We start from the raw sequence: 25,746 nt of genomic DNA, 5'->3' as shown, positions 1-25,746 counted from the left end.
GTAATGACGACACAAATACATAGAAAATGACACACGTCAAAGACAAATCTTGCAAACCTCGATCTCTTTTTGTGTACGGACGAGTGACAAGTGTCACAACACGCACACTAACACATTTTCGTTGAAGTATGTTATTGTATTCTGAGAGATGAGAAGTCGGATTTGTCGCTCGACCGATCCGCAATTAGTACTTAGCGAGCAAAATCGATAAATCCAACAATTACATGAGACTAAAATATAATAATTGTGTTTGAATGTAATTAAACGTATGATATGTAAAAAAAATATTACAAGTGAAATGTAACACTTTCTTTTTGTAAATTTGATGTCCCCGACCTCTTTTTATAACAAAAAACCGAGCAAACAGGCATTTTTGTGCAGCAGTGTTCACGCCCGCGTCTGGATTCGGTCTAGTGAAAAATCCAAGTTTTATTACCCGCGCTAGATTAGATTGACGCGCTAATCTTGTACCTCGGCAGAGGGGAAATAGTGCGAATGCCGCCTCCCTTCCGTGTTGCTCGAAGTAAAAATCTGTAACTATTACTTATGAAAGCAGAAGAATATAAATGATCGTATTAGATTCATAATTGTTACATATTTGCCGTAACTTATTTTTAAAATGTGTTTTTCAATTAAAAGACACATCAAGATTGTTTACCTTATTTCTAATGCTAAAAAAAACGAACTATACAAGATGGAACATTTCTAGAGACTGAGCTGAAAGGATAGTGTTATGTAAGTGATCTACAATCGAGTTATTATAATCGTAAAGCTGGATTTAATAGTAAAACAAAATCATTAAAATGAAATATTTTTATATCAGTGACAACCCTACAAAGTTATTTACATTTTCAATTGACACATGTCATGTCATTCATACGATCCACTTGCTAGGGTTGAAACATACAGATTTTCGCACTAATGTTTAACAAACTGTATCTCAAAAACGGTTAGAAATATTAACGTGATTAATAAGTGAAAAAAAAGTACGTAGTCTGAACAATTCCCAGTTTACGTAAAAGTCCGTCGTTCTGTTCCACCCGATATAAAAAAATCGAATTGAGCCTTGTAAGCGCGTTCATGAATAACGCCCAAGAGAATTTGAAATAGAGAGTTACTGTCATGGTAAATTATGTACCTACAGTACATTTTCTGCCTTCTTTCGACAGACGATTAAAACTGTTAGAACACCATTTAACTTTGATCATTATTCTTTCACTGATATGTATTGTGTTAACTTGTTAAATATTAATATTAACGCCATCTACTCGAGAGTAGGCTGAAGGTTATGGCGCCATCGCTCGAAAAGATTGCACCATACCTTTGGCCTATAGTCGAGTAGATGGCGTTAATATTCATATTTAATAAGTTAACACATATCAGTGAAAGAATAAGGATCAAAGTCAAATGGCGTTCTAACAGTTTTATGTTCTGTCGAAAGATGGCAGTAAATTTACAGTGGCTACATAATTTATTCACATCACCTATTCGAAAAAGGGCTTGTTCTTCCCCGCTAGGAGGGATCAAAGTGGCACATTTCTTGCCTGCTAGGAGGGATCAAAGTTGTACTTTTCTGTTCTAGGACACGATTTTTTCTTTCTTGCATACTATTTTTTTTTTTTGGTCAAATAATACATATTTTAGAACATAACAATTTCCTCATAATTGATGTGAAAAGCAGTATGTGTCACACGGTATCAAACTTATTTCGTCTTGGGCATTAACACTTGAATCCCTCATTACGCTCAGGATTCTACTTTAGAATCCATCGCTTCATTCAGGATTCAATGTACGCCCTTGACGGAAATATATCATTTTGATCCCTTGTAACACAAACTACTATTGACAATCCGTCTCTATGCACTCAATGTTTACAAATGGTCAGCTACTAATGTTGCTCTTAATACAATAAACAGTCGATATACATCAGCACTGCAGACGGACATCGAATACGCAATCTAAACTTAATATACCAATATACGACGGTCTCTTTCGCACAGCGGCGTGGTTACGGAGAATAGGCAAGTGTGAGCGAGAGGGCGTCATTTCCCGCTCCACTCACTGATGCGGCCATTTTCAAACGCCAGGTTTTTCCTCGGCAAGGGGACCAGAGTACCTCGCTTCACTATGCCCATGTCTTCTCCCGGGTAGTACTGAAAATGTATGAATTATGTGTAATAAACATCCTAAACACCCTGGAAGGCAGGATTGAAAAGGCAAGAGAAGAAGGGAGACCTAGAATTACTTATCTCAGCCAAATAAAAAATAATGCATCGTATGAGGAAATTAAAAGACTGGCACAAGAAAGAAATGATTGGCGATTAGTCCACCGACAAGAGAATTGGAGGTCCAGAAGGAAAAGCAACTTACTTGACATTCTGACACAAACTTTAATACATCCGAGCATAGGAACTCATTATCTTCCTTAATTTTATCCAACCTAAAAATAACAAAACAAGTAATTAATTATAAAATTACATGAGAACAATAACATTTTCTAACAAAAAAAAAGGACCATTGTAAGTAGTTAATATTCAATCACTACCCGTGTCGGTTACCCAAAGTGAACGGTTCTATTTGAAGCTCCTCGTTACGAAACGAAATATGTCGAGCAATTTTCGACTTCAAAACGTGAGCAACTATTTGATATACTAAATATGCCTGATACAGGAATTTGTATGTAATACTTACAATTCTGGTTCCGCTATCCGGTCAGCTAAACAGTTACATATCTTCTCACACAGCACCTCGTCAAACAATGGAATGCCAAATTGGAGATCAAGTATAGTCCATTTCTGAAAAAGAACAACAACATAAGTGTTTGATAGAATAATATAATCAAATAACACCGATAGTAACCTTTACATCATAGAAAAATACAAAGTAATCTCGCTCTCTGGTCGGAAGTTCTGTGACCCGATATTTGTACGATTCATACTCTTACAACGTAATGCTCTGGTTTTCTAGGATAGCAGTGCCGTCATATAGCGGCCGTCTCCATACAAAATACTACTCATCCATATTTTAGCCGTATTATTTTGTATGGAGACGGCCGCTATGACGGCACCGCTATCCTAGGAAAACAGAGCTTAAAAAGATGCTTGTACATTCACCGCAAATTTTGCGTTTTGTGTATTACATATAAGAAAACACAAAAGCTGTACTATGAGCAAGCATTTATACCTCTGGTTTACAAGTTTCATCGTCAGTATGCGCCGTATCAACTCCACTATCGCCCTCCGCCATCTCCGTCAACTTGTCGCTCAACTGCGTGAACATCGATATCGACTCCTCCGCCGGACTCAACAGATCGTTCAACTGTTTCTCTTTCTCAAAATTAAAATCCGCACTCGAAGAACGAGGAGTGTCCGAGATAGACTCCTTGCTTCGCCATTCTTTGGGTCTGTCCTTCAAGTCTTCTATGCTGGTGGAGGAGGAATGTATGGGGACTAGGTCGTCGCTGGACGGGAGGGACTCCTTGCTTCGTGTGGTGTCGCCGATCGCGAGGCTGTCGAGCTCTTCGCGGAGTAGCTGGCCACCTGTAGAATCACACCAAGATGAAGTTTATGACGTTATAATAATCATTTGTTATACAAAGGAGCAAAGTAGTAGTGTTTATATTGAGATCTGTGGAAGTTCTGCTAGTCTTGGTGTCTGTGGACAGCGTGACCGCGAAGTGCGACTCGACCGGCGACAACAGCCGCTTGTCGTCCACTTGTCGCCCGACTGGTCGACGATAGAACAACGTATCCTCCACCGTAGTGAAGCCATTCGCCGGCGAGCTAGTCTTGCTGTCTGTGGACGGGGTGACCGTGAAGTGCGACTCGATCGGCGACTGCAGCCGCATGTCGTCCACTTGTCGCCCGACTGGTCGACGATAAAACAACGTACCCTCCACCATAGTGACGCCGTTCGTCGGCGAGCTAGTCTTGCTGTCTGTGGACGGGGTGACCGCGAAGTGCGACTCGATCGGTGTCCGCAGCCGCTTGTCGTCCACTTGTCGCCCGACTGGTCGACGATAGAACAACGTACCCTCCACCGTAGTGAAGCCATTCGCCGGCGAGCTAGTCTTGCTGTCTGTGGACGGAGTGACCGCGAAGTGCGACTCGATCGGCGACTGCAGCCGCATGTCGTCCACTTGTCGCCCGACTGGTCGACGATAAAACAACGTACCCTCCACCGTAGTGACGCCGTTCGCCGGCGAGCTAGTCTTGCTGTCTGTGGACGGTGTGACCGCGAAGTGCGACTCGATCGGCGACTGCAGCCGCTTGTCGTGCACTTGTGGCCCGACTGGTCGACGATAGAACAACGTACCCTCCACCGTAATTAAGCCATTCGCCGGCGAACTAGTCTTGCTGTCTGTGGACGGGGTGACCGCGAAATGCGACTCGATCGGCGACTGCAGCCGCTTGTCGTCCACTTGTTGCCCGACTGGTCGACGATAGAACAACGTACCCTCCACCGTAGTGAAACCATTCGCCGGCGAGCTAGTCTTGCTGTCTGTGGACGGGGTGACCGCGAAGTGCGACTCGATCGGCGACTGCAGCCGCTTGTCGTCAGACTTGTCGCCCGACTCGGTCGACGATATCGACACCTCGCTTACGGGTTTCGCTATGCCGCACACCTCTTTCATTTTGCGCGGCGCAACTGGAATATCAAGAGGTTGAGAGATAGAAGAATACCCTGGGGTTTTAGGTGCGAGAATCTTTTACAATAGCCAAAAACAGGTAATAACTGTAAGTACAGAAACTATTTTAACATTTCTAAGCACATTTGGAGCTTACTGCCTATTTTTAATTCATAGTTTGGTAACTAATTTTACAATAAACACAAAGTTATAAATACACGAAATTATTCCTGCATCCAAAACCTCGGTGTATGGGTATGGGACATTATTTGGGACACACAGTCATTATTTTAGTCGAAAAATGGTAAACCACTGTAAACATTTGTCCGCTTTTCGGGAATGCATGAAGGAAAAATTTTACCGTCCCGTTGTCGTGCATAGCCGACGGTGGCTTTGGAAAGGTTTAATATTTCAATCAGTATCCATTCTTTGAATTACAAAAGAAAATAAAAGGTATTATTTAGTCGCAGCGTTGGTGAAAGATTTCATCAATCGTTTTTAGAATTTTTAGGTCGTAGTTTGGAAAAATAGAGTGTTTTGGTTTTTAACATAATAATTATGGTTGTTTAACTTACCGAGTTGCACGGTAGGGGGCGGCCGTGCGCCCAAATCGGGAACTCCTATGTCAGCTAGGGTCACGTAGCCGACAGAGCGAGACAGCCGTAGCCGGGATGCTAGCCGTCTCAGTCCGGCATGTCGCGCCCATAAAGCACTGGTCTCTGTCGACGAACAATTGTTTACTAACCCCCTTCATAATCTTTACGGGCCTGATTTAGTTATATTATGTCTTATCCCTTTCTTACAAATACATAAGTCAAAATGACAGATAAAGACAAACGATTATTAACTAATGGAGGTTTGTATCACGTTTATGAATAAGGGGGTAAGTAGGTATACGCAAGCTAATAGTAACCAATAGACTGCTCTTAGCATCTGTAAGGCGGCAAAAAAATGCAATAAAATGTTACTTTACCAGGAGATTTATCGGCTTCAGGAGGGAACACGACATGTCTTAGCTTCGCCGGTTGTCGGACTCCAACAGCCTACAACAAGTAAGACACGTCGAATCATAAACATAGGTATAAGTTTTAATATGGGGTTGTGCAAAAATCACGCGAAGTGTTTTCGGCAACTTTTTGAATCCGTTCCCCTTGGTGATATTTGGTGAGGTTCATTTTTGGCTACCCCCCTCCCCCACATAACCTCGCGTGTATTTTTTTGAAATGTTTCTATCCGACCCGTTAAGGCCACGCGCTCCAAAATTTCGTAAAATAGACTCGCTATTTTGAAGTGCGCAGTGAAGATTTATGTTTAACGAAACCGAGAAAAAGTACCTACTCATGTGGTAGGTATTTTTTCTTAGTTTCGTTCACTGTAGAAAAATACACGTGAGGTGTCCTTATACCTCACATTGAGGTTTAGTCAGGCCTAAATGTGTAGTTATTTTTTGTATTATTCCATTTCTAGCAAATATAAACTTTATGTCTACGGCGAGTAAAGGCAGGGCGCCGGGCGGGCAGCCGGCGTCGTCCAGTACGACCAGCTGCTATCAGCCACGCTGTGTTACCTGCAGCAGCACGGGTCCGCGGCGCAGCGCGGAGTTGGCGGCCTGCAGCGCGGCGGCGGCCGGCAGCGCGCCCGCCCAGCCGCCCGCGCCGTCCAGCGCCGCCTCCGCGCCCCACCACGCCACCACGAGCCGCGAGCAGCCCAGCAGCAGTTCCCTGTGTTACCTGCAGCAGCACGGGTCCGCGGCGCAGCGCGGAGTTGGCGGCCTGCAGCGCGGCGGCGGCCGGCAGCGCGCCCGCCCAGCCGCCCGCGCCGTCCAGCGCCGCCTCCGCGCCCCACCACGCCACCACGAGCCGCGAGCAGCCCAGCAGCAGTTCCCTGTGTTACCTGCAGCAGCACGGGTCCGCGGCGCAGCGCGGAGTTGGCGGCCTGCAGCGCGGCGGCGGCCGGCAGCGCGCCCGCCCAGCCGCCCGCGCCGTCCAGCGCCGCCTCCGCGCCCCACCACGCCACCACGAGCCGCGAGCAGCCCAGCAGCAGTTCCCTGTGTTACCTGCAGCAGCACGGGTCCGCGGCGCAGCGCGGAGTTGGCGGCCTGCAGCGCGGCGGCGGCCGGCAGCGCGCCCGCCCAGCCGCCCGCGCCGTCCAGCGCCGCCTCCGCGCCCCACCACGCCACCACGAGCCGCGAGCAGCCCAGCAGCAGTTCCCTGTGTTACCTGCAGCAGCACGGGTCCGCGGCGCAGCGCGGAGTTGGCGGCCTGCAGCGCGGCGGCGGCCGGCAGCGCGCCCGCCCAGCCGCCCGCGCCGTCCAGCGCCGCCTCCGCGCCCCACCACGCCACCACGAGCCGCGAGCAGCCCAGCAGCAGTTCCCTGTGTTACCTGCAGCAGCACGGGTCCGCGGCGCAGCGCGGAGTTGGCGGCCTGCAGCGCGGCGGCGGCCGGCAGCGCGCCCGCCCAGCCGCCCGCGCCGTCCAGCGCCGCCTCCGCGCCCCACCACGCCACCACGAGCCGCGAGCAGCCCAGCAGCAGTTCCCTGTGTTACCTGCAGCAGCACGGGTCCGCGGCGCAGCGCGGAGTTGGCGGCCTGCAGCGCGGCGGCGGCCGGCAGCGCGCCCGCCCAGCCGCCCGCGCCGTCCAGCGCCGCCTCCGCGCCCCACCACGCCACCACGAGCCGCGAGCAGCCCAGCAGCAGTTCCCTGTGTTACCTGCAGCAGCACGGGTCCGCGGCGCAGCGCGGAGTTGGCGGCCTGCAGCGCGGCGGCGGCCGGCAGCGCGCCCGCCCAGCCGCCCGCGCCGTCCAGCGCCGCCTCCGCGCCCCACCACGCCACCACGAGCCGCGAGCAGCCCAGCAGCAGTTCCCTGTGTTACCTGCAGCAGCACGGGTCCGCGGCGCAGCGCGGAGTTGGCGGCCTGCAGCGCGGCGGCGGCCGGCAGCGCGCCCGCCCAGCCGCCCGCGCCGTCCAGCGCCGCCTCCGCGCCCCACCACGCCACCACGAGCCGCGAGCAGCCCAGCAGCAGTTCCCTGTGTTACCTGCAGCAGCACGGGTCCGCGGCGCAGCGCGGAGTTGGCGGCCTGCAGCGCGGCGGCGGCCGGCAGCGCGCCCGCCCAGCCGCCCGCGCCGTCCAGCGCCGCCTCCGCGCCCCACCACGCCACCACGAGCCGCGAGCAGCCCAGCAGCAGTTCCCTGTGTTACCTGCAGCAGCACGGGTCCGCGGCGCAGCGCGGAGTTGGCGGCCTGCAGCGCGGCGGCGGCCGGCAGCGCGCCCGCCCAGCCGCCCGCGCCGTCCAGCGCCGCCTCCGCGCCCCACCACGCCACCACGAGCCGCGAGCAGCCCAGCAGCAGTTCCCTGTGTTACCTGCAGCAGCACGGGTCCGCGGCGCAGCGCGGAGTTGGCGGCCTGCAGCGCGGCGGCGGCCGGCAGCGCGCCCGCCCAGCCGCCCGCGCCGTCCAGCGCCGCCTCCGCGCCCCACCACGCCACCACGAGCCGCGAGCAGCCCAGCAGCAGTTCCCTGTGTTACCTGCAGCAGCACGGGTCCGCGGCGCAGCGCGGAGTTGGCGGCCTGCAGCGCGGCGGCGGCCGGCAGCGCGCCCGCCCAGCCGCCCGCGCCGTCCAGCGCCGCCTCCGCGCCCCACCACGCCACCACGAGCCGCGAGCAGCCCAGCAGCAGTTCCCTGTGTTACCTGCAGCAGCACGGGTCCGCGGCGCAGCGCGGAGTTGGCGGCCTGCAGCGCGGCGGCGGCCGGCAGCGCGCCCGCCCAGCCGCCCGCGCCGTCCAGCGCCGCCTCCGCGCCCCACCACGCCACCACGAGCCGCGAGCAGCCCAGCAGCAGTTCCCTGTGTTACCTGCAGCAGCACGGGTCCGCGGCGCAGCGCGGAGTTGGCGGCCTGCAGCGCGGCGGCGGCCGGCAGCGCGCCCGCCCAGCCGCCCGCGCCGTCCAGCGCCGCCTCCGCGCCCCACCACGCCACCACGAGCCGCGAGCAGCCCAGCAGCAGTTCCCTGTGTTACCTGCAGCAGCACGGGTCCGCGGCGCAGCGCGGAGTTGGCGGCCTGCAGCGCGGCGGCGGCCGGCAGCGCGCCCGCCCAGCCGCCCGCGCCGTCCAGCGCCGCCTCCGCGCCCCACCACGCCACCACGAGCCGCGAGCAGCCCAGCAGCAGTTCCCTGTGTTACCTGCAGCAGCACGGGTCCGCGGCGCAGCGCGGAGTTGGCGGCCTGCAGCGCGGCGGCGGCCGGCAGCGCGCCCGCCCAGCCGCCCGCGCCGTCCAGCGCCGCCTCCGCGCCCCACCACGCCACCACGAGCCGCGAGCAGCCCAGCAGCAGTTCCCTGTGTTACCTGCAGCAGCACGGGTCCGCGGCGCAGCGCGGAGTTGGCGGCCTGCAGCGCGGCGGCGGCCGGCAGCGCGCCCGCCCAGCCGCCCGCGCCGTCCAGCGCCGCCTCCGCGCCCCACCACGCCACCACGAGCCGCGAGCAGCCCAGCAGCAGTTCCCTGTGTTACCTGCAGCAGCACGGGTCCGCGGCGCAGCGCGGAGTTGGCGGCCTGCAGCGCGGCGGCGGCCGGCAGCGCGCCCGCCCAGCCGCCCGCGCCGTCCAGCGCCGCCTCCGCGCCCCACCACGCCACCACGAGCCGCGAGCAGCCCAGCAGCAGTTCCCTGTGTTACCTGCAGCAGCACGGGTCCGCGGCGCAGCGCGGAGTTGGCGGCCTGCAGCGCGGCGGCGGCCGGCAGCGCGCCCGCCCAGCCGCCCGCGCCGTCCAGCGCCGCCTCCGCGCCCCACCACGCCACCACGAGCCGCGAGCAGCCCAGCAGCAGTTCCCTGTGTTACCTGCAGCAGCACGGGTCCGCGGCGCAGCGCGGAGTTGGCGGCCTGCAGCGCGGCGGCGGCCGGCAGCGCGCCCGCCCAGCCGCCCGCGCCGTCCAGCGCCGCCTCCGCGCCCCACCACGCCACCACGAGCCGCGAGAAGCCCAGCAGCAGCCGCGGCACGCTGCGGACCACCGTGCCTAACGACAAACCATATGATTAACAATGACGAATGTTTTGGGACTTTTGGGCCCGGGCGGCATACGTCAATTTGTTCGTAGGATGAACAACTTTGAATCCATAGATGGTAGGATCCTATAGATGTGCTATACGCGTGCACCTTTAATGGACAGAACATACGCAATACGACAAAATGATTAGTCGGTTAGATTTGTTGCCACCGTAAACCATATGGTGAGTGTTGAATGTAGTAATGTTTAGTTTTTATAGTTGCCCAATTAAAAAAAAAAATACATAGTGCAGTGTAGTCAGTGAACATTGGTCCTTCGGAACAGGATAATCGTGAGTACAGTGACACTGGAAATAAAGACTTAGTGAATTTTCGCGGTAAAAAACACTTAGAATATTTCGCGTAAAAAAAGGTAGGAAGTGCAGTGCAGTGTAGTCAGTGAACAGTGAGGAATAAAAAAATCTGAAACTGTGTCAAGGGCAAACAATAATAGCGCTTTCTCTGCTACTCCTACTGAAGGATACATAAGACTATCCCGTTCGGTCATTTCCCTCCACCCCTCATGCCTGATCCAGTTATACTAGATTCATTTTTGAAACAATCAATTAAAGTTCAAATTTGAATGACCAAACTTTGCGACACGGCCAACCTGACCCACCCTGTGTCCCTTTACCTTTCTTCAGTAAGAGCGTCGGCGGCCCGTAACCGGCAACGTGGTACAGGTACAGCCTCATCCAAGGAGTGGAGGCTTCGGGCGGGGCCGGGCCTACGTGGGGCAGCGCGCCTGCCGCCAGACCGGCGCGGGCTTCGCGGCATAAAGGCGCCGTCGATACCGCTAGCCTGAATACAACAAGAGTTTTAGAATAAATTAACCCGTAAACTGTGGATGTTTCATTAAAAAGTAGTTGTTTATCTTCCCTTACGTTTTGACAAGTATGCAACGATAGCGAAAACTATGAACGTTTTATACACATCTACACAATAAGCCTGTGTAGTTTGATCCGAAAACGTCGTCAATATAATGCACAAGCGCTTCATGGCGTGGCGTCTCGTGAAAACCATAAGGATCTAAAAGTATTTCTTAATGAGATTTGTTTTTTCTGGCGATCATCACTCCTACCTCCCTACTAAACCTAGAGTTACACCAAGAAAAGTCTGCAGAGATTTTGACAGCACACGAAGTGCCAGTGTTATTTATACGTCACTAGCGACCCGCCCCGGCTTCGCACGAGTTAACAAATTATACACCTAAACCTTACTCAAGAATCACTTTATTGATAAGTGAAAACCGCATGAAAATCAGTTCAGTAGTTTTTGAATTTATCGCGAACAAACATACAAACACACAGACAGACGCGGCGGAGGACTTTGTTTTGACGTTAAAATAACACCTGCACTGCGTGTGCTATCAAAATCTCTGCAGACTTTTCCTGGTCTAACTCTAATACACGTACCTGTACTTGTGCTGCAGCAGGCGCGAGCGCTGCGGCGCGCCGAGCGCGTGCAGCGCCTCGCAGCGCAGCAGGTCGAGCGGGCGCATGCGCGGCCGCAGGATGCGCAGCGTGCGCCGCAGGCACGCCGCCGCCGCTAGGTAGCTAATACACACCTGTACTTGTGCTGCAGCAGGCGCGAGCGCTGCGGCGCGCCGAGCGCGTGCAGCGCCTCGCAGCGCAGCAGGTCGAGCGGGCGCATGCGCGGCCGCAGGATGCGCAGCGTGCGCCGCAGGCACGCCGCCGCCGCTAGGTAGCTAATACACACCTGTACTTGTGCTGCAGCAGGCGCGAGCGCTGCGGCGCGCCGAGCGCGTGCAGCGCCTCGCAGCGCAGCAGGTCGAGCGGGCGCATGCGCGGCCGCAGGATGCGCAGCGTGCGCCGCAGGCACGCCGCCGCCGCTAGGTAGCTAATACACACCTGTACTTGTGCTGCAGCAGGCGCGAGCGCTGCGGCGCGCCGAGCGCGTGCAGCGCCTCGCAGCGCAGCAGGTCGAGCGGGCGCATGCGCGGCCGCAGGATGCGCAGCGTGCGCCGCAGGCACGCCGCCGCCGCTAGGTAGCTAATACACACCTGTACTTGTGCTGCAGCAGGCGCGAGCGCTGCGGCGCGCCGAGCGCGTGCAGCGCCTCGCAGCGCAGCAGGTCGAGCGGGCGCATGCGCGGCCGCAGGATGCGCAGCGTGCGCCGCAGGCACGCCGCCGCCGCTAGGTAGCTAATACACACCTGTACTTGTGCTGCAGCAGGCGCGAGCGCTGCGGCGCGCCGAGCGCGTGTAGCGCCTCGCAGCGCAGCAGGTCGAGCGGGCGCATGCGCGGCCGCAGGATGCGCAGCGTGCGCCGCAGGCACGCCGCCGCCGCTAGGTAGCTAATACACACCTGTACTTGTGCTGCAGCAGGCGCGAGCGCTGCGGCGCGCCGAGCGCGTGCAGCGCCTCGCAGCGCAGCAGGTCGAGCGGGCGCATGCGCGGCCGCAGGATGCGCAGCGTGCGCCGCAGGCACGCCGCCGCCGCTAGGTAGCTAATACACACCTGTACTTGTGCTGCAGCAGGCGCGAGCGCTGCGGCGCGCCGAGCGCGTGCAGCGCCTCGCAGCGCAGCAGGTCGAGCGGGCGCATGCGCGGCCGCAGGATGCGCAGCGTGCGCCGCAGGCACGCCGCCGCCGCTAGGTAGCTAATACACACCTGTACTTGTGCTGCAGCAGGCGCGAGCGCTGCGGCGCGCCGAGCGCGTGCAGCGCCTCGCAGCGCAGCAGGTCGAGCGGGCGCATGCGCGGCCGCAGGATGCGCAGCGTGCGCCGCAGGCACGCCGCCGCCGCTAGGTAGCTAATACACACCTGTACTTGTGCTGCAGCAGCGCAGCAGGTCGAGCGGGCGCATGCGCGGCCGCAGGATGCGCAGCGTGCGCCGCAGGCACGCCGCCGCCGCTAGGTAGCTAATACACACCTGTACTTGTGCTGCAGCAGGCGCGAGCGCTGCGGCGCGCCGAGCGCGTGCAGCGCCTCGCAGCGCAGCAGGTCGAGCGGGCGCATGCGCGGCCGCAGGATGCGCAGCGTGCGCCGCAGGCACGCCGCCGCCGCTAGGTAGCTAATACACACCTGTACTTGTGCTGCAGCAGGCGCGAGCGCTGCGACGCGCCGAGCGCGTGCAGCGCCTCGCAGCGCAGCAGGTCGAGCGGGCGCATGCGCGGCCGCAGGATGCGCAGCGTGCGCCGCAGGCACGCCGCCGCCGCTAGGTAGCTAATACACACCTGTACTTGTGCTGCAGCAGGCGCGAGCGCTGCGGCGCGCCGAGCGCGTGCAGCGCCTCGCAGCGCAGCAGGTCGAGCGGGCGCATGCGCGGCCGCAGGATGCGCAGCGTGCGCCGCAGGCACGCCGCCGCCGCTAGGTAGCTAATACACACCTGTACTTGTGCTGCAGCAGGCGCGAGCGCTGCGGCGCGCCGAGCGCGTGCAGCGCCTCGCAGCGCAGCAGGTCGAGCGGGCGCATGCGCGGCCGCAGGATGCGCAGCGTGCGCCGCAGGCACGCCGCCGCCGCTAGGTAGCTAATACACACCTGTACTTGTGCTGCAGCAGGCGCGAGCGCTGCGGCGCGCCGAGCGCGTGCAGCGCCTCGCAGCGCAGCAGGTCGAGCGGGCGCATGCGCGGCCGCAGGATGCGCAGCGTGCGCCGCAGGCACGCCGCCGCCGCTAGGTAGCTAATACACACCTGTACTTGTGCTGCAGCAGGCGCGAGCGCTGCGGCGCGCCGAGCGCGTGCAGCGCCTCGCAGCGCAGCAGGTCGAGCGGGCGCATGCGCGGCCGCAGGATGCGCAGCGTGCGCCGCAGGCACGCCGCCGCCGCCAAGTAGCGCGCCGCCTCGCCTTCGATTTCAGGATCCCCTGCCACCTGGGCCATTCCAATACTTAAGGTTTTAAGTAATTTGACACACTATAATGACTTTATGGAATTCATATTACGAGTCAACTATAGTAGATTTTTGGTCTATTGATGCTGATATCGTAAACTCGTTTTTAAGGCATGTAGGTATGCCTGAAATACGAGTATTTAATACATAATTTCAATTAGCAAATATCTCATTTGGAAAATTGCATCATATTTACGAATACGGAAGTTAAATGAGAGGTCAACACAGAATGTAAGTGATTTTTTTTTATGTAATAGTCAGCAAACGAGCAGTCGAGCCGCCTGATGGGAAGCGGTCATCGTCGCCCATGGACATAAGCAACATCACAGGAGCCACTTAAGCGTTGCCGACCCTTGAGAACCCTAAATACCCGCTTCTTGAAGAATACCATGTCGTAGTGCAAAGGAAATACCTCAGGAGGCAAGTCATTCCACATTCTGCACGTTCTGGGAAGAAACGAGCGAGATGCCTGCTTATTATTATTTTATTTATTTATTCCTGGTGGAATTTATTTTGTAAAAAAAATACATAGTATGAATAAAACAAACCAAAATTTATACTTTTTTTTTCAATACCCATAATATTCATCGTCATCGCCATTACACCTCCACGAGATAACGAGTAATTCATTGTTTAATTCAATGGGGTGACGAAAGTAATCACTTACCTTATCTAATTCCATAAGTAAACTATCCAGACTTTCATCGCATATTTTTCCAACTTCAAATAACGTAACAGCATGCGTTTTGAGATCCTAAAACAAACACACATTCGTTATTTGAATCACATATTCCGATGACTTATTGAAATTTTACAATATAAAGGGCCCTTACTCATTACGCTACCGTTGGCTATACACGACAACGGTTACCTACAGTTAAAAATGAGCCTTCATGCCTTGTCAAAGGAGTTATTATTGCGCAATGCAGTAAAATAGTCGTGGCGGTTAAACAAATGAGACGTATTTTTAATGAAAATAAGTTTTTTTTTTATGTAAGGGTCAATTGTAAAGTCCCTTTGCCTCAATTAGCTAATAATCGTTTGTCCTTATCTGTCATTTTGACTTATGTATTTGTAAGAAAGGGATAAAACATAATTTAACTAAATCAGGCCCGTAAAGTTTTATGAATAAGGGGGTATTTGTTTACCGGTGAAAGGTTTCCCATCATGAGGTAAGCGGCTAAAGTGGAGTCGAAGAGCAGCGCCACCCTCTTGACGCCACTGTTGGTGGAGTTATCGTTCATGTCTTGACTGCTCTGTAAATAAAACTAAACATGATTACATTGATTACCAGCGCTGTAGCATATTATATGTTATAGTATAGCATATGCTGAGTGGTTTCCATTTGCAGCCTCTATAGCAGCATCAATACTGTAATTATTGCATGTTAGTATAAGCTACAAGTAGATTTAAATGTTTAGCGTATAAGATCTTCTTTCTTTAAAAATTGTTTTTTATGGTGCTGTATGTATAAATGGTTTTTGCAATAAACGTTTTTCTATTCTATTCTATTTTGTTTTTAAAGTACTTTGCCACGTGGCTAACACGGGAGCCAACTGCTCGTACTAAAGAAGCAATGGCTTTTGTTTAGGCGTAAATTTATTTGAGAAAATTCATAGAGTTAGACTAAGAAAAGTCTGCAGCGTTTTTGATAGCCCACGCAGTGCAAGTGTTATTTTAAACGTCAAACTTCTATGAAATTATGACGTATAAATAACACTCGCACCGCGTGGGCTATCAAAATCGCTGAAGACTTTTCTTGGTCTGACTCTACTATAACTCAACATGCTCAAATTACATGCTCCCTATGCAAGAGCTATTAACAAATGTTATAGCAGCGCTCTAAGATATTTTGTAGCTAATTGTACCTAAACTGAAATAAATGTCATATACTAAGAAAAAGTGACCAAGGCCTCCAGTGACCTATACCGCTGTGGCCCGGTGGCCGAATGGCACAGGCACCTGCCGCGATAGCAGAGGACGCTGGTTCGATTCCAGCCTGGGGCACTGGAGGGCTTGGTCACTTTTTCGTAGTATATGACATTTATTTCAGTTTATAATTTGTACTTTTAAATAAAATTGACTTAAACAAATTTGTTTTAATTCTACTTGAAATAAAAACAAAATAAAATATTTTCTGAAAATAATTTTATTTTTTATTTATGTTTTATTTGTGTACTTCTAATACTAATTGTACCTGTTTGGACGTGGACGGTTCTTTCATAAGTACGGGCTCCATTTGTAATACCTCCTCTTCCATGTTGGGGTTAAATGTTAGCGGCGATATTTGGCTGTACCTGAAAAAATATCTATGTTTAATACGGTCTGGTACTTTTGAAGTAATCCTAGTGGTGCGTCAAGCTAAACTAGACTTAGGTACTTTGTCAATAAGGTCTACAGTCGACTTACTGTGGGTGTAGAGGCTGCGTGAGCGCTGTACGCCACGATGCAAGCGGGTTGAGGACCCGCGAGCTAAACTAAACTTAGCCGCCTTGTCAATAAGGTCTACAGTCGACTTACTGTGGGTGTAGAGGCTGCGTGAGCGCTGTACGCCACGATGCAAGCGGGTTGAGGACCCGCGAGCTAAACTAAACTTAGCCGCCTTGTCAATAAAGTCTACAGTGGACTAACTGTGGGTATAGAGGCTGCGTGAGCGCTGTACGCCACGATGCAAGCGGGTTGAGGACCCGCGAGCTAAACTAAACTTAGCCGCCTTGTCAATAAGGTCTACAGTCGACTTACTGTGGGTGTAGAGGCTGCGTGAGCGCTGTACGCCAGGGCGCGAGCGGGTTGAAGACCTGCGAGCTAAACTAGACTTAGCTGCCTTGTTAATAAGGTCTACAGTCGACTTACTGCGGGTGTAAAGGTTGTGTGTGCGCTGTACGCCACGATGCAAGCGGGTTGAGAACCCGCGAGCTTAACTAAACTTAGCCGCCTTGTCAATAAAGTCTACAGTGGACTAACTGTGGGTATAGAGGCTGCGTGAGCGCTGTACGCCAGGGCGCGAGCGGGTTGAAGACCTGCGAGCTAAACTAGACTTAGCTGCCTTGTTAATAAGGTCTACAGTGGACTTACTGCGGGTGTAAAGGTTGTGTGTGCGCTGTACGCCACGATGCAAGCGGGTTGAGAACCCGCGAGCTTAACTAAACTTAGCCGCCTTGTCAATAAAGTCTACAGTGGACTAACTGTGGGTATAGAGGCTGCGTGAGCGCTGTACGCCAGGGCGCGAGCGGGTTGAAGACCTGCGAGCTAAACTAGACTTAGCTGCCTTGTTAATAAGGTCTACAGTGGACTTACTGCGGGTGTAAAGGTTGTGTGTGCGCTGTACGCCACGATGCAAGCGGGTTGAGGACCCGCGAGCTAAACTAGACTTAGCTGCCCTATCAATAAAGTCTGTAGACCACTGTAGTGGACTAACTGTGGGCGTAGAGGCTGCGTGAGCGCTGTACGCCAGGGCGCGTGTCGGTTGGAGACCTGCGAGCTAAACTAGACTTAGCTGCCTTGTCAAGGTGTACAGTCGACTCACTGTGGGTGTAAAGGTTGTGTGTGCGCTGTACGCCACGAGGCGTGCGGGTTGGGGACCCGCGGCGGTTGCAGGTGCTGCGCGAACCCCAGCCGGCAGTACAGGGACACCGCTTGCTTCACTAGGCCGCATTCAACCTTACACAAAAACATGTACATTGAAATATAAAATATTAATACAGAAAAAGGAGTCAACATTTTAACATTTGAATACTTTTACTGAATGGCGGATTCTTCGGCGAGCCCTATGTCCCTAATGAGGGATAACAGGAATGCATCATCATCATCGTCATCATTACACATACAGATCACTTGAATGAGGCAAGGCCTACTTTAGTATATCGTTCGTTTTTTTTAGCATTAGAAAGAAGGTAAGCGATCTTGACATGTATTTTAATTATTATTATTATTATTTATTTATTTTCATAAGACACAGTACAAATGTTTTACATTGAAATAGGACTGCCAAACTGCAAAACAGTTTGATGGCAGTTAGTAAAGCTCTTGATATACATGTTTGTGTCAGTTAAATATTTATAAACATGCTGTATTATTTTAACTTAATAACTAAGCATGCAAATTTAAATCTAGTTATTCTATTATAGGCCTTCAGGGCCAGCAAAGACGGGTCCACTTTTATAAGTTTCCATAATAAGTTGACCCCTCTCTACTGCTCCTGTGGGCAAATATCTATTAAATATTTCTTAACACTTGTTCTAAAGGTATGTGGGCTTATCTCTTTAGCAAATAGTTTTTCTGGAAGTGCATTAAATATTTTAGGTACCAAATATTGAAACGTCCGCTCTCCATAGTAATTAATGGGAGTAAAATTTTCTAAGAATAGTTTAGGTTTTCTTCTTGTCACTTTATCTTTATTCTGTGTTTTACATGGAAATGACTTTGTACTATAATTATGAGATGCTACAAATAACTTAAATTTTTCATTTACGGGTAGAATATTACACAATCTAAACAGCTGATCATAATCTTTGTTACAAGTTTTTTTCTGTTTAGGATTAACTAATAATTTTAAATACCGAATCTGTAGCTTTCTAATCATATCTAGTTGTGTTTTAAATGTACGACCATATGCTATTAATCCATAATCTATGTGTGATTCCACTAGGGCAAAGTAAAGTGTTCGCATGGTTTTACGATTTACATATTTTTTAAGTTGTTGGAAAGTTACGTAAATATATCTCAATTTGTTACATAATGCTTGTACTTGTAATTTCCAGTTAAATGTCCTGTCTATTATTAACCCTAAATATTTATATGATTCAACAAACTCAATTATGTTACAGTTACAGTTGTCTTTTAGTTTATGTAAGCAGTCGTATGTGTGCCCTATAATATTATAATGTTTACATTTTTTCTGATAATGTGTAGACGATATGTGCATAGCTTTTGTTTTAGACATATTTATAATGATACCGTTGTCATGTGACCATTTTATTATGTTTTTTCTAAATCCGATTGTATACACTGTTCTATTTTTTGCTGATCTTTGTCTGCGTAAAATATACACATATCGTCTGCATACATATACATACTACAATTTTCTACTATACTACCAATACTGTTTACGTGCATTATATAGCCTATTGGCCCATATACAGAACCGGTTGGCACGCCGCCTGTTATCAGCGCTTCGTCGCCGCGCACCTTTAAGATCTCAGTTATCATTTTGCGGTTAGTTAGGTATTGTTTAAACCAGTCGTTAACCAAGCCGCGAATGCCACACTCGAACATAGCTTTTAAAAGCACACTGTGTTCGAGTGTGTCAAAAGCTTTTTTAAAATCAATAAAAATGGCAACTACGTGATTTTTTTCGTTTAACTTATGACATATATCGTCTGAAAATTGCGCTAATGCTGTAGCAGTACTTTTATGTTTCCTAAAGCCGTGCTGATTTATTGATAGTATGTTATATTGTTCTAGGTACTCCGTTATTTGCGTGAGGATAGTTTTTTCGACAATTTTATTTATAACAGATAATATCGCAATTGGCCTGTAATTAGAGTAATTCATATGACAACCGCTTTTGTATATAGGTCTAATGATCGAGTAATTGAAAAACGCTTTTTGAAAATCCAGTAACTATTGTTTATGAAAGCAGAAGAATGTAAATGATCGTATTAGATTCATAATTCTTACATATTTGCCGTGACTTATTTTTAAAATGTGTTTTTCAATTAAAAGACACATCAAGATTGTTTGTTGTTTTTTCTAATGCTAAAAAAAAACTATAGTAGACCTTATCTAATCGTAATATGGTTGACAATGTGAACTTGACATTCGCACCTTTAAACCCAGCCGCGACCGTAGTTCTGTGTTTGCGTATAGACAGGAACATTTATTAGAGCAGCGTCTCGAAGTAGGTTTTAGCATAGTCTAATAAAACATGGTCTTCTATTCCCAGAGTGACACAGGCCTACGTCACAATAACATGGCCGCTATATATAGCGCTATCGCATATTATCATATAGCGCTGTCGCATGATGACGTAGGCTTGTGTCAGTTAGGTGACCTAGAAAAGACGGGAATGGAGTACCAGGCGGAGTATATTATTATACCATGGGTTTTAGTATAGTGAACCTTATCTCATAGCAGTAAGGTTGACATTCACACCTGTAACACTGCCGCTAGCTCAGCCAATGTAGTATGTTCGTCAATGGAGACGAACACCTTGTATAATAACATTAATAACGTCTCGAAGTAATCTCCAACGACGCGGTTCATGACGAACCCTTATTATTATTAAAGTAGACTTTATGTCAAGTCAATAAGGTTTATATTAGTACCTGTAACACTGCTGCTAGCTCAGCCACCGTAGTATGTTCGTCAATGGAGACGAACACCTTGTATAATAACGTCTCGAAGTAATCTCCAGCGACGCGGTTCATGACGAACCCTTTTAACGGGGGGACGGAAACCCGGTCTTCAGCCGTGATCGGCACATCCAGGTAAATCAGCCCGCGCCTAAAAAGATTACAAGAAATTTAGTTATTTGTACAACAAAAAAGCAAACTTGGTTTTTGCTTTGCAGCAATCGAACTTTTATAGATAAAGTTTACACAGGGTGGATTTTTTTAATGCGTCACTAAGAGCAGCTATCAGATCCCGTGCTGTCGTCCGTCTTAAGAGGATCTTCCCTAACTTTTTAGGGTTCCGTACCTCAAAAGGAAAAAACGGAACCCTTATAGGATCACTCGTGCGTCTGTCTGTCTGTCTGTCTGTCTGTCTGTCTGTCTGTCCGTCTGTCACAGCCGATTTTCTCCGGAACTACTGGACCAATCAAGTTGAAATTTGGTACACATATGTAAGTTTGTGACCCAAATACGGACATGTAACGTAAACAAATGAATTTTAAACATGGGGGCCACTTTTGGGGGGTAAATGAAAAAATGAAAAAAAAAAATTTTTCAAACTATATCATGTTACATATCAAATGAAAGAGCTTATTGTAAGGATCTCAAATATATTTTTTTTATAATTTTCGAGTAAACAGTTTAGAAGTTATTCAAGAAAATAGGCAAAAAATGACCATTCCCCCCCCCTTATCTCCGAAACTACTAAGTCTTAAATTAAAAAAAAAATACATAAAATAGGTCTATACCTATAGATGACAGGAAAACCTATTAGAAATGTACAGTCAAGCGTGAGTCGGACTTAATTACAGTTTTTGATCCGACCCCTACGGATTTTTTAAAGAGATTTCACTCACGTTTCACATAAAAAATACATTGTTAACAGTGCCGGATTACTTAGAGTAGTAGTTTTCTTAGAGTAATTGGTGATAATTTTCTGATAAGATAATCATTTTAAATATTTAACGGTCTTACCTACTTACGAGTAATTGTAAGGTCAAATTAAAAATAATGTATAAAAAAATATGTTAAATTGAGAGCTAGCTCAAAGTTTTTTGTACTCATCGACTTTAATGGTTGAATTGATAAAGACTTTGTAACCAATAAGCAAAACAAGCACGTGCTTACGGCACCACGTTCAGAGAGGGCACCAAAATGCCAGGTTGAAAAAGGTGAACAAATTTTAAAATTAGGGACAGACACATCGTTTTTACCACACGATTTTTTTAGCTGTCCAAAAGCTAATTTGCAAAAATAATGGCGCGTAATTCTTTGGGAAACAATCGGTAGCAGTAGAAGAGTCGTGATTACATGCATAGATTCGATTTCAACCCACTCTTTTGCGGTTCGGCGTTAGGTCTTATGCGAGGCCTTCTGCCTTACGGCAAAGTTGATCTTCTGCCTTAATTACACTTGGGCGTGGATCCAAATCCAAGCTTTCCTCTTTCGCAGCTGGGCCTACTGCATTTCTCACACTTCGCCAATTCAATTCCAAGCTCTCTGCTTTCTTGCATATTTTATGCATGAAAACAACCTCGCTGAGACCCTTAAATATCGAGCCCTATGCGAAGCTAGGCTGATAGAAAACTGTCCCATCCCTTCTCTGTATGAAATCCTGGATTCGCGCCTGGTTGGGACTAAAACTAAAATTGCGTTTTTATATCGAAAAATTTTCGCGCTCGCTTCGCTCGCGTTTTCAATTACTTTATAAGGTATGATAAAGGTGACATTCGGGTGGCGACTGCAGCAACATTACTCTGTTGCAACGTTACTGCTGCAGTACTGTCAACTTCCGTGATAAAATGATGTGACTGATTTCCATACTAAAAGTAAAAATGTACAACTGTCTATCATATTGCGTTTTTATATCGAAAAATTTCCGCGCTCGCGTCGCTCGCGTTTCTATTACTTTCTACGCTATGATAAAGGTGACATTCGGGTGGCGACTGCAACAGCATTACGTACTCTGTTGCAACATTACTGCTGCGGCACTGTCAATTTTCGTGATAAAATGATGTGACTGATTTCCATTCTCAGCTGTAATGCGGCAATGAACTTCTCTCAATTTACCAAAAAATCAATGTAATCTTGATGACCCTAGGGAGAGGGGGCACCTAGAAATGCTTAGGGCATCAAAATATCTTAATCCGGCACTGATTGTTAAAAATTGTGTAATATACGGAACCCTTGGAACGCGAGTCCGACTCGCACTTGGCCGGTTTTGATTAATAACTATTGGCATTTAGAGATTTTGGGAAATTATAGTCAGCGACAAAATCATCAATTTTAACATTGATGCCACAAAAGATGCCAATTCTGTGCACGATCAAAAGCTTCTTAGAGACCAAGCTATAGAAAATGTTATTCATTCATTTAGTTAATTATGTACTGATAAGCATGTAGTTACCTGTACAAGGTCTTAACGGTGTTGTAGTCGAGAGTGCCGGCAGTTTGAGAACCGCGGTCGATCAGGAGGTCGATCAACTCCCGTTCCTGGTCGTTGAGCGGCTAGCAACAAAAGGATTAGTTGGCACACCATTCGGTTAACAAAAGCGGTTACCGTGGCCTTCTCGTAGGCCATTAAATATTAACAAAAATTAAGCATTAACAAAAACATGTTTCAATTTATCAACACTCTAAAATACCAACTCAACCATATGTGACGTTATCTATGAAAAGGGACCTATTGTCGATGGCGCGTAGCCATTATTAAATGATGCTCCGTTATAAATACAATCCCACGCAATGCTGTGCGGCGTGAGCGCCATCGACAATAATGTCCCTTTTCATAGATAATGCCCCATATTACTAGCACTCACCTTAACATCGGCTTCTAACACATAGCCCAGCTCGATCCGCCACCACGGCTGCATGGGGATGTTGAGTGGAACCCTCGGTAGTAATGCCCTAATGGCTTTGGAGCGCCCGCGGCGGCCGAGGGAGCGCGACTTGGCCACGAGCTCGAGGTATTCGTTGCGGCCGATGCCTAGTAAGCGAAGACCTGAAATATGTCATTGTAAGTATGCTAATTTGCCGTAATGTCGCGTCAAGAAAAATTACTAATGCGTACATATTTAGTGTTTATTTGATAGGAAATATCAAGCAGAAGGATAAGCTTTTGGCAATAAGTTAAAAGACTTTCTATTTAATTATTTTTTTACTACTTGTGGTATGTGGTGACATGTTTCGAAGGAAATAGACTTTTTGTGACCTAAGGTTCATTCTCAAAATATTTATAACAAACTTTGCTTAAAAATATAATTGGTCAAAAATACTCAGCAAAAAATGTAGTGGACAAAAAAACCATGTGAAAGCTGATGCGTGTATATCACACCACTTGTTATTTTTAACAATTAATGTTCATTTTGTTAGTTGTCTTAAGTGTTTGTCGAGTTTGTCATTCAAAATGTTATCAAAGTTATAAAAGTATGTCATGATAATGTCTTACAATCGGCAGCCGTAAAGTTGGGCATGGTGTCATAGCTCTTCTCTTGAATTTCAGAATTTCTGGGTGAAAATGAAACTACAAAATATCAACACAAGCATCTAAATAAGTTTAAGACTAAAGTGTCATTCTATGGAGCTTGCTAACTATGTAAACAAACCGCCATATAGAAATTGTCTCTGAATGATGAATTTACTAGTGACTTTTGTTTACATAGTTAGCAAGTTCCATAGAATGACACTTTACTGCACCATAGTCAAAAGACTAACATAACAGTTACATTTCTGGTCCGTATACTTAAGAATGCAAAAATAAAGCTATTCTAACACAAACAATATATCTGAAAAACTTATGGAAATATGTCTAGAGACAACAAACTTCAAATAAATTATTTGCCTTTTATTGTTGAATGTACAAGTTTTAAGACAATAACGAAATCGAGACATTTATTTTGTCGGTCAGAAGGCGATTTATATGCTAGATTTATATGTAAGTGTACGACCTATACGTCTACGTAATTTACTTTCTGTACATCTCGCTTGCACTAATATGCGAGTACGAGCGAGATGCATAGAAAGTAAGTTACGTAGACGTGAGCGTATATGTAAATGTCAAAACTGATGATAGACCTACTGAGTGCCGCTGGGCGGAGCGTACTGCGTTTATGTAAGTAAAACAAATGCAAACGCACGTGAGCGGCGAGCGGCATGAATGCACGCTGTACAGAGCACTTTGCCGCTGCCCGCTCCGCTTAACGCTCCGCTGGACGCGCGCCACTCAAAGCGTGCATAACGAAGATTTTAAAGCAAAACAAAGCACATTAAGACAAATTTTGGAATTAAATGTCTAAATATTGCAACAATCGCGCGAGATGCTTATTGGAGGTGAAAGAATCGCTTAAGCCGCTTTAGCTAGCCCTACTAAAAATGTAAACATTTGAAGGGGAAATGCAAATGAACTAGCATCAAATTAAAACTCACTGCAACGAACAATAGCACTTGAGGCTTTTTGTAATGCAAAAGTAAGCAGGAGATAAACCATGTTTTTATATTGTAGATACTAAAATGACAGTTCAATAGAAGGGTCCACACAGAACTTGCTGCGCGAAGCAGTTCGGTCGGTGGAGACGTGGCTCGCTCAAGGCAAGGCGGCCGAGGCACGTCGCCACCGACCGAGCTGCTTCGCGCGGCAATTTCCTCTCGAGGCGGCTCGTTCTGAGGTCCACACAGCCTAATGGTTCAATTTTCAACTACAAAGACACATTGGTTTAACAAGTTGGGGCAATCAAACTGTCATTTTAGAATCTGGGATATATAAACGGCTTAAGAAGCCTTTTGCTTGTACAGCCACCACACGGGATTGTTATGCCATTTAGGGTTCTTGCTAAATTGGAAATTCTATAGCGTAAGTATTGAACAACCAATTTAGCTAGGACCCTACAGCTTGGCAAAAAAGAGTAGAAATTAAAAAGTGGCAACACTGTAGTGTCGTCCCGTTTTCTTATATAATTGGTTTGAAAGGGACGACACTACAGTGTTGCCACTTTTTAATTTCTACTCTATTTTGCCTAGCTGTAAATGGCGCAACAATATCGGACCATGATGGTATCACAAATTACAAGTTTTTATAAAAACGGGCTCGGCAACATCGACGACGAGAGGTATTGGAAACCTCAGTGACACAACTATGTTGTGGAAAGGCGTGAACAACGACGTAGCGATACAAAATGGAAGCTTGTGAACACTACCGTAACGATAATAAATAATACTAGACTATAACAGTGACACTGCTGCCCAATGTTTGCCACGAGACATAAATAATATTGAATAAACTTTTCACATGTCCATCTTTATGAGGCTGATACATAGTATAATTTTAATTTCTTTAGTTAATTTCCCCAGAGCACTTTACTAGACAAGTTTAATGTGGAATCTCTTATTAAATGTCACATCTGTAGTAAATGGTTTTTTTTTATAATTACATATGTATATCAAAAAAAATCTTTATTGTAGAAGAGATGCAGAAAAAAATGAGTTTCTATACCTTGTTTTTTTAGCATTAGATAAAGAACAATCTTGTATTTTTAATGAAAAGTAAGTTGCAGCTGTTATAGCAATAGCAAGGACATTATATTTACCTTCTTTTGGTTTCATAAGTAATAGTTACGATTTTTTAAAAGCGTTCTTCAATAAAAAGACACGTCAAGATTTACCCTTATTCTAATGCTAAAACAACGAGGTATAGTTTGATAAATAATAACTAATGTAATTAATGCAGTAAAACTGTTTGTAAAAGTTAACGTTTAACAATCCAGTTAAGTACTACAAAATCCAGCGCCAGCTGCTGGGAAGTTCGAAGTGTTATATTTTCTTAGCATTTAGTAACTAGAGACGTCATGGC

The 25,746-nt window shown here is 48.4% G+C and overlaps 1 protein-coding gene across 1 annotated transcript; it reads right to left on the bottom strand.

Annotated features, from left to right (window-relative positions):
* Window positions 1-531: 531 nt before the first annotated feature.
* LOC134798021 (protein FAM91A1-like) lies at window positions 532-25,212 on the bottom strand. Its single transcript, XM_063770354.1, has 20 exons — window positions 25,186-25,212; window positions 24,438-24,595; window positions 23,350-23,408; window positions 22,721-22,902; window positions 22,309-22,409; window positions 19,836-20,013; window positions 17,036-17,169; window positions 15,707-15,806; window positions 14,658-14,765; window positions 14,177-14,263; window positions 13,312-13,490; window positions 10,294-10,460; window positions 9,455-9,630; window positions 5,601-5,670; window positions 5,203-5,346; window positions 4,456-4,647; window positions 3,184-3,539; window positions 2,692-2,795; window positions 2,371-2,440; window positions 532-2,153 (listed from the first exon to the last, which is right to left on the bottom strand). The coding sequence occupies exons 1-20, from the start codon at window positions 25,210-25,212 to the stop codon at window positions 2,043-2,045; spliced, it is 2,703 nt and encodes a 900-aa protein (XP_063626424.1). The 3' UTR covers window positions 532-2,042.
* Window positions 25,213-25,746: the final 534 nt, after the last annotated feature.

Source organism: Cydia splendana, chromosome 16, assembly GCF_910591565.1.
Source record: "Cydia splendana chromosome 16, ilCydSple1.2, whole genome shotgun sequence".
Lineage (NCBI taxonomy): Eukaryota > Metazoa > Arthropoda > Insecta > Lepidoptera > Tortricidae > Cydia > Cydia splendana.
The sequence above is the reverse complement of the archived record's forward strand: the minus strand, read 5'-3'. Positions and strand labels throughout refer to the sequence as shown.

Bases quoted from the DNA above. Each gene is read 5' to 3' on its own strand.
- LOC134798021 (XM_063770354.1), bottom strand. From the start codon at position 25,212: ATGTATCAGCCTCATAAAGATGGACAT. The intron at 22,410-22,720 runs GTGAGTGCTAGT...TTTTGTTGCTAG, and splicing joins TGTTAGAAGCCGATGTTAAG to CCGCTCAACGACCAGGAACG. The intron at 13,491-14,176 runs GTAAGTGATTAC...GGAATGGCCCAG, and splicing joins TACTTATGGAATTAGATAAG to GTGGCAGGGGATCCTGAAAT.